The 15,195-nt window shown below is 38.1% G+C and overlaps 1 protein-coding gene across 3 annotated transcripts in view; it reads left to right on the top strand.

The window, feature by feature from the left end:
- The window catches only part of HACE1 (HECT domain and ankyrin repeat containing E3 ubiquitin protein ligase 1), a 48,675-nt gene extending 45,634 nt beyond the window's left edge, over positions 1-3,041 (top strand). For all 3 annotated transcript variants that reach the window (XM_066545929.1, XM_066545930.1, XM_066545931.1), the window contains 2 exons: positions 1,608-1,721; positions 2,136-3,041. In XM_066545929.1, the coding sequence (XP_066402026.1) occupies positions 1,608-1,721; positions 2,136-2,238 (217 nt within the window). In that variant the 3' untranslated portion in view covers positions 2,239-3,041. The remainder of the gene's footprint in view (positions 1-1,607; positions 1,722-2,135) is intronic.
- Positions 3,042-15,195: the final 12,154 nt, after the last annotated feature.

Raw genomic sequence — 15,195 nt, 5'->3', positions numbered from 1 at the left:
CTAGCAGTGTTTGAACTATATGCTCAACATTGCTGTTGTTAAGCTGGGTAATACAGATTTATGTGTTGGATACTACAGCTAGTTCTAAAAGGTGTGTTTAAAAGGTATTACTGTGGGTTGTATCCCAGCTCCTTCACATTCAGCAGCAGCAGCCATTATGCTTGTGCATTTTGCCAGGTAGTTTTACTGTGAGTGGAAACATTACTGCTTCTGGCTTTTTTTTTTCCTTTTTCTTTTTTTTTTTTTTTTGAGTTTTTTTTTTGGATGCAAGGGTGGTGCTAGCAAGATGTTATCTTGTAGTGTATGTTGGCTTAAGTTGATATTATGAAAATATCTGAATTTTATTCTATTTGTTAGTTTGGAATTACAGAGAGGGAGTCTGAACAATGGGCTATTGCCCATTTACACCTGGAGTAATCTTTGAATAATACATTGGTAAAGGGAAAAAATGATTAAGTGAGATTGCATTCCTGAAGATGCTAGTGATTTTTTAGTGTGTTCTAGTTTTGCCATAGTTTGTCACTGGGCTATAGTGTGACTGCTGTAATGGTTTTATTAGTTACTTGAAATATTTGGTCTGAAGGAGTAAATGAACAGACATGTCAAGGACACTTTGGTCATTTGTCCCACAGATAGTAATCAGAGAATAAACTGTTTTGTGATGTAGCTTAAACTTGAAGCATAAATAGACATGTTTGTCTTAGCTGAGATAATGCCACAATATAAGAAGGATATAAATCTGTTAGAAGGCATTCAAAGAGACCATGGAGATGGTGAGGGGCCTTGAGGGGAAGCTGTATAAGGAACATCTGAGGACACTTGGTCTGTTCAGTGTGAGAAGAGGAGCCTGAGAGGGGACCTTGGAGAGCTCATTGCAGTCCTGCAGCTTCCTCAGGAGGAGCAGTGGAGGAGCAGGCACTGATCCCTTCTCTGTGACCAGAGACAGCACCCAAGGGAATGATGTGAAGCTGTGTCAGGGAGGTTAGGTTGGATGCTAGGGAAAGTCTTTTCCCCCAGAAGATGGTTGGGCCCTGGAACAGGCTCCCCAGGGAAGTGGTCACTGCCCCAACCTGATAGAGTTCAAGAAGGATTTGGACTGCAGTCTCAGGCACAGGGTGTGGTCCCTGCAGAGTTAGGAGCCAGATTTCAGTCCTTGTGGGTCCTTTCCATAGAATATTCTGATTCTATGAACATTCTGCAACAAAAACTGGTTATAGAAATGAGTCCTTCTTGCAGGCAGAATTATCTTAAATGTCAGCCAAACAATATGGTGCCTATTGTCAGTGGACCAATGTATTACTTGGTCTTGTAATTAAAAACTTTTAAACAACAAGAATTTTTATATCAGTAAGAAAAAGGGAACTTTAGTAAAAGTATTAGTAACTGTCAAATTATCCTAAGTAAGAGATATTTTCAGTGTAAAGATTACACTTATTATTATAAGTGTAATCTTTATATAAAATTAATTATATATTAATTTTTCTTTTTTTCACGTCTGTATTATACTGTAGGTGAGAATAAGCTGAGTTTGGTCTCAAACAGTTCACCTATTATTATTTTGTCTTATAACATTATGGCACTGCTCTAACTTCTGTACATTTTCTCAGTTCCAGGGTGCCTCATGGTGGCTTTGCCCATATAATGGGTGGCAGTGGATTGCAAAATTTTACTATTGCTGCTGTGCCATACACTGCAAATCTTTTACCAACATCAAGCACATGGTATGTTAACTATTCCCATTAAAATTTCTTAAAACCAGGGCTTTTTCATTCAGTCACAGTCAAAAATACAGTTCTCTAGAATATTAAAAGGTCAAAAAAAATTTAAACAGTTTCTGCAGTATTCACTCTCCAACATGAAAGTGGTGGGTTTATCTCAAAAGATGTTACATTATGTTTGCTCATTGTTTGCAACTCAAATTTGTCTAATTAAAGATGGTGAAATTAATAAAGGAATATTAAATTTAAATTACTGTATTATAACTCACTGAAGTGAAAAGCAACTTAATTTCCTACAATATATTCAAATGCTCAGTGGTACTAAAAGTCTGCACAGGCTTTTTTTCTTCCATACATGTGATCTCTTCAGGGTTTTTGATCAGAAATCTTTACTGTTGATTTTTTTTTTTTTTTCAGTATCAACATGCTCAAGTTACCTGAATATCCAAGTAAAGAAATCCTGAAAGACAGGCTTCTTGTGGCATTGCACTGTGGAAGCTATGGTTACACAATGGCATAATGAAGTCTAGAAAACCTATCTGACTGTTAATGTGCAATTTTGAGTGGCAGAAGTAATTTTGGAAACTGTCAATAGAAAAGCATCTTCAATGCTGCAGCCCATTGGCAGGGCTGGGTTTCAGAACAGCATCATCAGCTTTCCCTCCATTATTGTGTTGTCAAGGTAGCTCTGATACCATCATAACTAACTTCTCAGTATGCTGTATTTTCATTTTTTTAAAATTACAGATCTATATGGAAATCAGTTTACATGCTTTTCATTATTACTTCAATCTGAGAAAAGTTTGTCAGAATCTCTTTCCACAGTTTACATTTGATTTCCAACTATGTGGGTAAATGACATTTGCATTGCAGTTTACTTTGCACTCAGATGGAATACTGCAAATGAAAAGACTTGTACTTTATGCCTTGCTGCATGTGAAAGTGCCATTTATTTTTGCAGACCCTACAGAAAGTTCAATTGGAATATTGTACAGTAAGACAGAGCTGATGTATTTTCCATTTCTTTGCATAGTAACAGAAAGAAAATTTTATAACTTTTTAGTATTCTAATGTATATAATATGTAAAGATTAGACTGTTATGACTGGAAAAACCCAACAGATTGAGTTTATCTAGTTTATATTAGAATTTACACTATATTCTACCAAATATTTAAAGTATTTGTGACTTTATAGTCAACTTGCAGTTCAGAATTTGTAAATATTGTTTAAGATCTATATCCATTGTTTGAATGCCTTTACTCTTTCCTTGATATAATTGTATGTTCAAAAGGTATTAATTAAATTTTAATATTTTAACCAGACTCTGAATGTGACAAATTTGTCTGTCTCTCTGGGCAGATTATTCTTTTTTCTATGAGGATTTTATTACTCTTTCTATAATTTAAATTGTCATGGAACCAGTATTTAAGGAGTCATTGTCAAAGTATATGGATAGACATAAAAAAATGCACAAGGAAGTAAATTGAGCTTATGAGGGTAACTGACTAAACTGTGGTACTTAGAATCTCATGTCCAAAATTTATATAGAATTATTTATTGCTGGTTTTTTTTCAGATTTTATTTATTTTAATTTACAGCATACATAACCTCTCTGGGGGAGTGAGAGAGAAATCCATGGACCATCTTGCCACAGTAATTTCCTTCTGGACTAAGCTTTATACATGAACTTATTAGCTTCATTTCCTTTTTGGTTCTGTTTGTGCACATGTTGTATAAATGTTGGTTTAAATTCTGAGTCTGTGGCTGCCACATGAGGAGAACACCAGTTTTAAGTAGTGGAAAGAGCAGACAGTTCCAGCAGAACAGTCCAGGGAAAGCTGCTTGGCTGTTGCTTTCAGGAAAGGGAATGAAGTCTTGAAATGAGACAACAAAGTCTTAACAAACTCTGGCAAGGAGATATAACTAAAAAAAAAGTGCAATTGAAAAAAAACCCAGAAAATTTGGAAATAGAGTGACTACAACCAAACAGACTGAGATTAAATGAGGGGCAATGAAAAGGTCTAAAACTTGCCAAAATTACTCAAATTAAAATCCTGAAATCAGGGAAGAAAGGTAAATAAACAGAGAGTAGAAGAAACTAAAGAAATGAAATGTTAAGGAAAAAAAGGAAAAAAAAATTCAAAACCAAGTGAAAGCAATAGAAGTGAATGGGATGATAAGAAGTGCAGGGAAATGGACCAAAGCTTGCCCACTTAATCCTCATTGAAATCACAAAGATTTCATTCCCTTTCCTGAAAGGAAATGGGGAGATGCTGGTCTTCTCTGGCATGCTTGAGGAAGCTTAGGCTATTTGAATAGGTCAGATATTTGAGAATGTGTGGGGTTTTAACATTTAATCCCAGTTGCTTTGGATCCTTCAGTTTAGCAAAAGCACTTGGCTTTCTTGCACAGCTGGGCTGTGCTTGGTTCCCTGGTTCTATTGCTTATTTTATTATGTGCTTCTGCAAGGTACATTGATAGAGGACAGTGTTTTGAGCAGTACAAGGTATTTGTCAGGCATTGGGTATTTTCTTTATGTAAACTGCGATTTTTGTCTTTAAGGTTTTACTCTAAATAGTGTTGTTTGTTAACTGCTATGTAGTGTGTGCTTTTTTTTTCCCCTTTCACATGTTTTATTTACAGTAATATACAGCAGTTTCCAGGAAGCCAAAACATTCCATGCTCCTGCAGTGTTCAAAATAAGTTATACTGCAAGTCTGAATGAAGACAAAAAAGAATTTTTCTTTTTTTCATGTCTGTATTATACTGTAGGTGACAACAAGCTGAGTTTGGTCTCAAACAGTTCACCTAGCATGCTTGGCAGCTGGCTTTGAAATGTAAGGGAGAGCAGAATTTTAATGTTCTCAACAGTTTCCTATGACACATCTCCCTCTTCCAGCCTCACAGTAAATTATTCTTGTTGCCTCTGTGCCCTATGTTATTCATGTCCCTTATGATGCATCTTGTAGGATTTCTTGTAATGTTTGCACTACTTACCCCCCTCAGAGATTAGAATGAAATTCCTCTAAAATCCTCCTGTAATAAGAAAGCACGATGTAAATATGTAGATAATGGGAAGAGAGCTGTTGATGCTGGACTCTTGGTATAACATCAACCTTGTTATTGCTTGTTTTGAACAGGGTTTTTTCCTGCTGAAACTGAACAGTGCTGTTGACTGCAGCTGACCATGTGAAGTTAGCAGGATTTAATTACTGCATTGAAAGACTGTTTTTAGGACACCTGTGCCCTATTAGCAACAGGGTATGAAAAGCCTGTTGAGAAACTATAACTTAATATAGCTTATAGTTTAGAATGGTTAATTGGTTTATATTTGTTCTCCCACTGTGCCAGAACAAGGCAGGGTGAGTATTTTATCTTGGAAAGAACAGAGCAGATGTCTTGTCAGACCATAGATCATGAGTGCTCATTAGCTTTTATTATCTTTATGAAATGCTAGATAGCAAAGCCTAGTTTTTGATGCTTGAAAATGTATTGTGCATCTAATGTTGCAAAACCATTAAAATCATAAACTGTGAAATGCAGCTTAATGACTTCTACTGTATGTTCCATAGTCAAATAAGATGGAAATTGGAATGAGAGGAAGATGGTGATTGGCCTGAATTTTCCAGATACGTGGAGACTTCCACATGCACAGTAGAAAAAAATGTTAGGATCACCTGTGCTTTAGAAATTATGGTTAAGTCAGTAGTTTATGCAGCTGTTGTTACTGAGAATTTTTAGCATGTCCATAGAAGAGCATTTGTCTAGTAAAGTAAAACCAGCGAACTACTAAACTGATGCTAAAAACCAAAGCTTTAAATCAACTAGATTAAACCTCCTCAGGGATTCTTGAGTTGTAAAGATAAGTGATTTTCAAGTCAGAACATCTGTTTTTATCCAGACTTACTATAGACAAGAGACCGTGATACATGTTTTATAGACACTTGTCAATTCAACAACATTTTACACTTTAAGGACACTAGCAGAGTTAATGTACTTCTGTGGGTCTAGCTGTTGTTTAGAGGCAGTAGGAGTCACACCACATAAAGAAACCTAGTGTAAGGTTATTGGCTTAGTCTTAGGTTAATTTCTGGCTAGTTTCATTTGAAAATAGCTCTGTGCAGTTAGGTAGATTGAAACATTTCTGATTATGTGTGTAAAGCAGCATTTCTAGTTTCAGTTTTAAAAATCTGCATCTAATTCAAACTAATAGAATATATTAATCCAAATGGAATTAAGATAGATTGCACCTTTAGTTTGGGTTTAAAAATGGCATTATTGCATGTCTTTCCATAAATGGTATATAATTTAGTTGAAGAACATTGTTTTTGAAATGCTCACTTAATATGTTTGAAATGCTACAAATTGGACTCCAAACACCACTAAGAAGGGCTACAGTGGTTCACTGAAATATTTCCTCTGAAATCAATGTCATTTGTGTGTCAATCATTTGTGTTAAAAAGTGTCTCATTGAAAAAACTTTGGTCTCCTTATTTTATTAACTATATTGATATATTTTCTCTTATATCAGAGCCCTCCCAGATTTTTTCCTGATCCTTTTCTCTGAATGTAACATATAACCATTGGTAGGAATAGCAAATAACATCCCTAAATTTGTGTCAGGTTTTTCCTATGGGAAATTAAAAAAAAAAAAAAAAGCTAATATGATTGGAAACTAATGCCAAAAGAGCAGAAGTTGATCAGGAGTACAAACACTATGAAGGGAAGTGTCCCTGAGCTCACTGTTTGCAGCTGCATATATTTGCTGCATTAAGTGTTTGTGACATTCTGTGCCAAGAGTTCAACTATTCAGTTTCATACAAAGCCATGTGATTCATTGGGATTATTAGGATACTCCTGGGATGGCTTTGCCATTCTGATTGCCTCTGACATACCAGTTTGCTTAGATTAAAAAGCAATTGTTGCTGTCCAGTCAAATTTATAACCCCTGGTAAAAGGAAACTGAACCCTAGTGCTGTCCAGTATATAAAAACACTTTCAGTCTACAAATTACATGGATTGGAAAGAAAACTGAATACTTGAGGAATGATCCTAGTTAACATGCATAGGGCAAAGATTCCACAGGCATCTAATCGACAGCTTTCTGTGCTGGTAAGTTTATTTTGATGTATTTACATCAATGTATAAGCACTATTTTAGATTAATTCTTCTAATTGCTGTCTTTATTTCTACAAAGTGATGCAGCTATTGATTGGTATTTGGATGCCTGTGGATGTTACGACAGCATGGCTTTTTGGTGTAAGTCAGCTAAAAAGGGGATTGCACTATGGGGAATCTAAATTTTGTGCTAGATTAGGTCTGGAGAGGTGGCTTGGAGACAACTACTGTGCTTTACCCCTGATTTGTGGGACATATTAGGGATGCTCTTAGGTGTAGGACCATAAGCAAGAAAAAAGAGGAAATAAATGGTAGAGGTTCACTTCTGAAAGTGAAGAGTATCTTCAGGAAAGAGGTGAGTCGTGTACTGAGTATAAATGTGGAATAACAGGGGTGTTTTGGGAACAGATATGTCATTCAGCTGGCAAATGGGATGAGTGCCTGGGCCTCGTAGAAATATGATCCTTTTTTCTTCCCTGCCTGGTCTGAAGGCTGCAGTCTGCTGCCACTGAGATTGGGAAGACTGGTTGGGCTCAGCCAGGAGGGTGGCTGGAGCATGGTGGATTTTCTTTATGTTGGATGCTAGCTCAGAATGAGCTTACTGCTGACTTGTCATTTTGGTATATCCCCCCCCTCCACCCCATGCCTTAAGGCAAATTTTTTGGCAGTGTTTGTTAAAGTGAGTTAAGGTTCTGCTGAAAGGGCACCACTTCAAGTTTTATGTGAGAAGGGACTCCCTTCTGTGCAGGTGAGATGCTCCCCATTAAGCAGAGTGGCATGAATAACTGCTGAAATGTGTCTCCAGTTTAGGAAAATTCTAAATGTAAACTCCATGGGCAGGATATCTGGAGATTAATAGCCATAACTGTGCTTTTGGTCCTTAGCACCTTGACATAATTTTGAAATGCACTTTATTTATGTTGTGTGTTTGTTTTGGAAATGATCTCTCTGTGTCTTTGTTTAGGTTGTGGTTCTTTGTGGAAGTGTTTTTATTTTAGCGTATTTAGAATTTCCATCTTCACTGTTGACTGGATTGTGGCAATTTAAGAACTATCTTAGACCAGGCAAATGTGTTTTCAGTCTTTGCTATTTATTAGAGTTTCTGTGAATTGTGTGACAATCTCCTGTGTCTTCACTGGTAACGCTACCAGAGGAATGGACTGAAATAATACAAATGTATGAGTGAACAACTGTGATAAACTTTAATGTGAAGCTATGCTTTCTATAAAGTGCATTAATACTTCAGTTTAAACTGTCTGAAAGTCCAGCAGTGTGTAATTACAGCTCATAGCAATGTGCACTCTGTGTGTGTGTGTGTAAATGCCTGAAGAAAAGGCTTTTCTTACTGTCTTTTACAGAAAAAAAAAGAAAAAGAAAAAAATGCCTTTGACCATATCTTTCCCTGCTGGCCTGTAGGTTTTGTTTCTGCTTGTCTCTCTGTCTTGTTTCCAGTACCAAGCTTCTCAGTTACTCAGTCTTGACTGGTTTGATGTGAGTTCACCAGGGGCGTTTGCTCTGTCATGTATCTTTGTAGTTAACAGACAGCAAAGTTCAATGGACAGGCAGATGACAGGGAGGCTGCTGTGGCTCATGTTTGGTGTCTGCGGCTGGCACTGACCCCTTTGTCACCTCGGTGAACCCCTTCGTGTGTCTGCACGGAGGCTGTGCCATTGCAGTTAGACTGAAAACTTCTGAGGGATGGGGACAGCCTCTGTGTGTCTGTGTGACACTGTGCAGAGCAGATGAGTTTGGCAGGGACATGTGGAAGTATCCAGAAATAGTGTCTGTGGTTTTACCCAGGGTTTAGTTCTGTTGTTTGGGGACTGTCCTTGAGTGGGGTCTCAGGAGCGTACTTGCTCTTCTGTCTCACCCGTCCTGCTGAGCCCTTCTGGCAGCTGGAGCAAGCTGGAGCAGATGGCTGTCATAAACTTGTGCTTAGTAAACCTCGGTATCCTAAAAATGCTGTTTAGTGTTCACCAGTTACAAATTTTGCAAATGGTAACAGAAGGGCTCTGTATCAACCAAACTCTGTCCAAGGCTTGCTTCTGCTTCAGTGTCTCATCCTCCCCTGTCACCATGGCTGTATGCTTGGTGAAGTGTGGGGAAATATGTTCATTCCTGTGGTCTGTCTGGAAAGCAGTCATGTCTGAAACCAGAGAACTGCTGGGGATGCTCCATCCAAGTGTTCTCAGGTGCTTTAACTTGCCCTAGAAGCACCATCTTCTCAAGAGCCTTCGTAGCCTTGATGCTGGAGGTTTTTACACGCAGACACTGATGGTCTCAATGGAGAGGTGCTTCTGATAAGGTGGGAAATCCCCATGGTTTAATGCTGATTCCTTAACTTTTCCTTAACTTTCAGATAAATAAGGATCTAAGTGTTGCTTTCCAGTTTGTGACAAAGTTGAAAAGTTGCTTTTAAGAAGTAGGAGTTACCCTGTGGCAAATCTTACTTTCTCATTAAAGCAGAAGTGAATTTAATTTTCAGAAGCCATGACACATGATGAGTGTCATGCTTCTCTTACTTGGGTCTGTTTCTGTATCCATTCAACATCACCTGGCAACTTCTGTCCCTTGACTAACCACCTAAATTTGAGCCCATCCCAAAAGTCCATCTTGTGTTGATCCTACCTTTTTTTATACCTACAAACTCTCACTAATGCAATCTATGCTTAGAGTCTGTATTTTTTTTTGTTATGTGGAGAATCTAAATCTAATCTGGACCTTCAATATGTATTTGCAATGAAAATGATTTTTGGTTGTGGAGAGATAGAATGTAAGAAAATAAAGATAGTGCAGAAGGTAGTCTCTCACCTGAACAGTTGCAGCTGTACTGATCACCAAAGATTAAGAACAGGCCTGCCCTTAATAGGCCACAGCTGTGTCCAATAAGAAGAAGAGTGCTACAAAATTGTGGGTCAGATGGTTGAGGAGAGAGTTGGAGTTTGTTGGCTGTGCTGTGAAGAAGAAGGAGTCAATCACATGAGGAGCTGCACATGAGAAATCACTGAGAAGGTATGAGACTTTTGAAATAAGATGACAACGTTTGGTTTAATAAAATAAAGCCCACTGCACTTGTATCTTTTTAAGATGAGCAGTTATGTACATGAAAAAACTTGAGGTCTGTGTTTGAAGTGGGTGGCACTTAAAGAAAAACCTCAATAATTTGGGGAGCAAGGGTGGGGAGTTCCATGATTTTTCTAGAAATGTGCTGGTCTCTTCATCCAGAGTGCTATCCTCCAGCTCTACAGAGATACTACTTTTTAAAAAAATACCTTATTTTTCCTGTTACTGTGGAGTATTAGATCTTTCAGTTTCATGCAATTACCCTTCCCTTTAGACAAATCAAACTTCCCAGCATCAGGAAGGCCTCTGAGCAGGCTGGAAGGCAGCACAGAAAGCTGTAAACCAGCAAAGAGTCTGTAGGGTCTGAAGGTCTCTAATTTTGAAGGTGACACATAGTTATGTGGTGATTTATGCCAAGCAACAACTCCTACCATCCCTCAAAAAAGGACTGCCAAGTATTTAAAGTATTTCCATTGATTTTTCTGCCTTAGGACAGCTATTTACTCTGATCCTGGACCATAAAACTGTGCTAGTTCAGTATGTCTGAACCTGCTTAAGTAAGGGAACTTAATTATTTTGACATTTTTATCTGATTTCAATCTTTGTAGGATACCAGGCCTTCCAGCTGCCAAAGGCCAAACTAAATGTGGGATATCCTCTTCATCAGACTCATGTAAATTGGTGGGTAAAGGAAGGTCTTTATTCAGAAACCTTTGCTGAAATTCCAAAGGCTTTTAACTTTTGGGCAAAAGCATAATTTTTATCAATGACTTGTTTAAGAAAATGGTCTCTTGCTTGTAAATTGCAGGAATGGTACTCTTGCTTGTAGTTGCTGGAATGGGAGGATCATACAATGTGCCTCTAATGAATAGTATTTAATTCAGAGTTAATTAGTCCAATTCTTCTTTCCTCTACTGAATTTAGTGTTTATATGTCAGCTTTTTTTTCATAGACAGCTGTCTATGGGAGGTGTGAATTTGACCTTGAATAATATACCTCCAAATTCCCTCCCATTTTTGATTTCTTTTTATTGCCAAACTGCTAAATTTATGTTCTGAGTAGTGATTTATCTAAATCTTTACTGAATTCAGGTAATATAAATGAGGACACTTACCTTTAAGGAGCCTTTTACTCTCTTTAGATTCTCTTTCTCCAAGTTTAAGACCACCTTGAAATACAAAAGTTAACATCTGCCCTACACTATGTATTCTTGAGGAGTTCTTAAAATTCTGAATTTTGGAGGAGCATGTGTTTCTGCTTATGTTGTCCTAAGACCATATTTCCTCTTTATTGCTGGATCTCAGTTGTGGCAGGAAAAGACTCTGATCAGCAGTCTCCAGAGAAAGCATCAATGTCTTGATAAGGCATTTCTTCTACTACTTGTCACAGGGTACCTAGGGCAAACTGGGGAAGTTTCCACAGAAATGTGTATGCACAGGCTGCTGAATACATCATCTCTTTGTTTCAGAGCTGGGGCTGCAAACATCACTCAAATGTGTCAGCAAAACAGCTTTACTTAAAAGAGGATAAAATGAGTGTCTTGAGGGAGAAGCCTGATGGGCAGACAAAGGGACTGTAAAAGCTGTGGAGGCCCTTTGGGTGCAGTGCCATGAGCAGGCTCCTTTCATTTCTAATTGCAGAAAGTGCAGGAGGGCTTCTGCAATGCTCGCCTGAGGCTTGCCAGCTCTGGGATATGCTCCACCTTTCTCTCCTGCCTTGTTGTCCACAGCTGCCCTTCTCTTTCTGTTGCCTCTTCTTTTCTCTTTCTCCTTCCTCTCTCATCTTTCCCTGTTTTTCTGTGGACAGGGAGAGTTATCCTTCCATTTGTCACAAAGAAAGCAGGGCAAAAAGAGCTCTGTGTTGTGGAAACACTTCAGCTATATCTTTTTACTCTGCATCAAATCTTATTTTAGTTCCTGGCACCAGAAGAACAAGCAATCTGAGATGTGCTCCACCATAGCCCCCCCAGCTGGCTCCTATTGCTTGTTTTGTGTGTGGATGAGGCTGCTCTCCCTGCACATACACTAAGTACATGCCTGTGCCAGCCTTGAAAAATGTTAACCATGAATCTCCCTTTAGCTTTCACAGCTACTTCCAGTTTTCATTAGCAGCTCTGATTATTAGGACAGATGCTTTAAAGGTTGGCACATATTAGAAAATGCAGCAAGGAAGATCATAGTGATGTTGGAGGAGACTCTGAGACCCTTGTCACAGGAGTGAAAACAGGAAAGTTTAATACAAGTCAACTCTGGACAGTTAATGAAGGTCAGCTAAAATTAACTTGAGGCAGCAGTAACTTTAAAATGCTTCTTGCTCCAATCTTGCTGTGCTCTGGGTGGTGTTCAATACTTACTCCATGTGTCCCAGCTGAACTGAAAAGGTAACACTTTTAAGGCCCCACAGCCTCTCCCAAAGAAACAGCTTTGTGGTAGGTATTCTGACTTTCATTTCTGTGAGAAAAATCTAATTCCTACAGAGGAAGGATGCTTCCATAGCAAGCATGGGTGGTTTTTTTTTTTTCTTTAGTTGGGTGTTCTTGTGTTTATTTTTTTAATGTAAATTTCACCTAAGTGAAATTGAATCCATCTTAGCTCAAACCTGATAAGTCAGGGTGATTCCTTGTGCTACCTGGATTTTGGTTTGACTGATATGAATTGAGTGGTGATGTCCTGGCCCTGTGGCCTTGAACACTCTGCCTAATGCAAACCCTAATATGCTGATGTGTAAGATTTTTCTGTATTTACTGCTGTGTGACCATGCAGGCAGTACTTCTGATCTAAGCACTGACCAGTGCTGCTTGTGGCACTGGGTGAGATGGTAATGGTCAGCAGTAGATAAGAATCAAATGAGCCACTGGGATAGGTCTATCTAAACCTTACAGAGACTGTGGGGCTCTTCTTGGGAAGCAAAGGCCATAAATTTATTGATGCTGCAGTTACATTCTGGTGCCTCCTAACACTACCCACCCAGCAGCTCTATTGCTGGCCATAAAATTAAGTTATTTTGTCACCTATGGTTATTAGTTTTAACTTAAGAATAGTAAATTTAATGCAGAGATATTTACTTACTGTAAATTTGTCTCCCATGAAACAAAGGGGCACTGACTTAGTAGACTTATGTAAAGGGTATCTGTTTCTGTTAAAAATAATGGAAACTGCAGGTTAGGACATCTTGTAGAGTAAGTGTATAAACTAAGAATCAATAAGTGTTTTATTAGTGTCTGGAGATTGTTTGACTATAAAGGATTTTAAAAAAATCTAATTGCTGTAAATAGATTAAAACACTAACCATCTCCTTCGTTTTCATTTAAAATTTTGTGTTTAATTTCTTCTTTGTAGGTAATGAATTTCTGTTATTTTGCTATAATGTTTGAGCTTGGAAGAAAGTGGCTTTAAATTATGGCTTTTATTTATTCAAAGGTATTGTTGACATCATAGGTTTTACAGTTCCTATTAGAAGTTTGAAAAATATTTCTTGCTACACTGAAAGAGAATAAAATTCAATTTAGAAGTATAATTTCCTACCACTAAGACACTCCATAACCTGGGAGAGATTAATAGAGCCTTATGACAGAGACTTGATTTAAAGCAGGAGATTAACATTGCTTTATCAGCCCATACCACAAGTGAATTAGCTCAAGAAATCTGTTTGATGTTGCTGAGTTGTCTGTTAGAAAAAGATCTCTGGATATTTATTAGATCACTGCTGAGTACTTGCTATAGGTTTGTCTATCTGGCAACACAGGAACAAACTTCACTCCAGCCATGCTTATTTTACAGTGGCATGTTTTATGTTATTCTTTGTTATCCCACAGGAAGCTGGGGTGCTTTGGAGGTTAGCTATTGGCTCAGGGGGATAATCTCTAATAAACTAAGTTAAAATTATCAAACAGAATTACAGTGATGTTCTGAATTGAGGAAAATTGATATTGAGGAAAAAAATGCTTAAGCTGTGTTTTAATTGGAAAGGTTCTTTCCCTACACTTGTAAATCTTTTTTTTATCAGCAAGAGAAGCCTCATTTCCTGTCCTACATAAAGAAGTGTTTGTCTTTGGAGCACATTAAAGGTGTTCAGAAGTTGGGCCTGACAGGCTGGTAGATGTACTGACATACACAACTAGCAGAGGGAGCTCTGAGCTGATGTGCCAGGGCTGATTGCTGATCCAGGCTGGCATTCCAGCTCTTCTTCTGCTATAAATTATATTAGCACCAAATGAGGAAAAAAAAAGAAAGTGTGTGGCACTCAATCCATTTCTGTCACTTGGCAGCTGTGCTCTATATCTGAAGATACAGACACAAATTAACTGGTACTCCTTAAGATCCTGTATGCTTTATTTGGAGTAAAGGAGAAATCTTGTCAGGTGCATAAATAAATATAATGTATGTGCCTGTGTGTATGCACAAGATGTGCATGTATGCACACAAATGCTTTTTCCTCCAGTAACTTTCGATTCTCTTGGAAAAATGTCTGAAGCAGCTGTTCTTGTAAGTTCAGCTAGCCCAAAATGAGGTCTGCATGATTTTGTGTAACTTTGTTTTTTATTTATCCTAGATTTGTAGCATCCAAAGTTTTATTTCTAAAGCTATTTCTTCTAATAGTTTTTTGCCATGCTGGCTATACAAATGAGTCTGCAGAATTGTCCTTCTAACATATAGATTGGATGATTGCCACAATGATATGATGTTAACACCAAGCTTGTGCTTGTTGCCCACAATAAAGTAATATATACAGGTACATTCTCAAATGCTGCACTGCAGAAGTGAATGTAAAGAGTAAAAGAGTAGCATTTTGTTTGCACTAGGTATGCAATGTCAAATTCTTAAAAAGTGCCTTTTCTGGGTATCTCAAATGTTTCTTTGGTGCACATAAGAATTACCAAGGCTGGTAAGGTGTGTAAATTTTGCTGGTGTGAATATCTGCATTTCATAAAGCCAAAAGAGTGTACTCAGGGTGTGCAGACAGAAGTGTGGGTGGGAGAGCAGCATTTATGTGCAAGCAACTTGAAACCTGTTTGTGAGACTTGTCTGAGGGAAGGGGAAAGTCCTCTCTGCATCCAGGCAGGGGCTGTGGGCTTTGCCCCATGCCTGCAGCATGGGCATGAGGTTCTGCTCATCACAGTGAAGTACCAAACCAATATCATAATCTGCAGCTTGGGGATGGGACAGCAGCTGGTTAAAAAGGCCTGACTCAGATAGCAATAAAAGAGAGCTAAAAAAGGGTAGAAAAGAATTGCTGAGTGTAAGCAAATGAGCAGAGACATAAGAGCTGAACAATAAAGGACAGGTACCTGAGAAA

The sequence above is a fragment of the Molothrus aeneus genome, chromosome 3 (assembly GCF_037042795.1).
Source record: "Molothrus aeneus isolate 106 chromosome 3, BPBGC_Maene_1.0, whole genome shotgun sequence".
NCBI classification, from domain to species: domain Eukaryota; kingdom Metazoa; phylum Chordata; class Aves; order Passeriformes; family Icteridae; genus Molothrus; species Molothrus aeneus.
The sequence above is the reverse complement of the archived record's forward strand: the minus strand, read 5'-3'. Positions and strand labels throughout refer to the sequence as shown.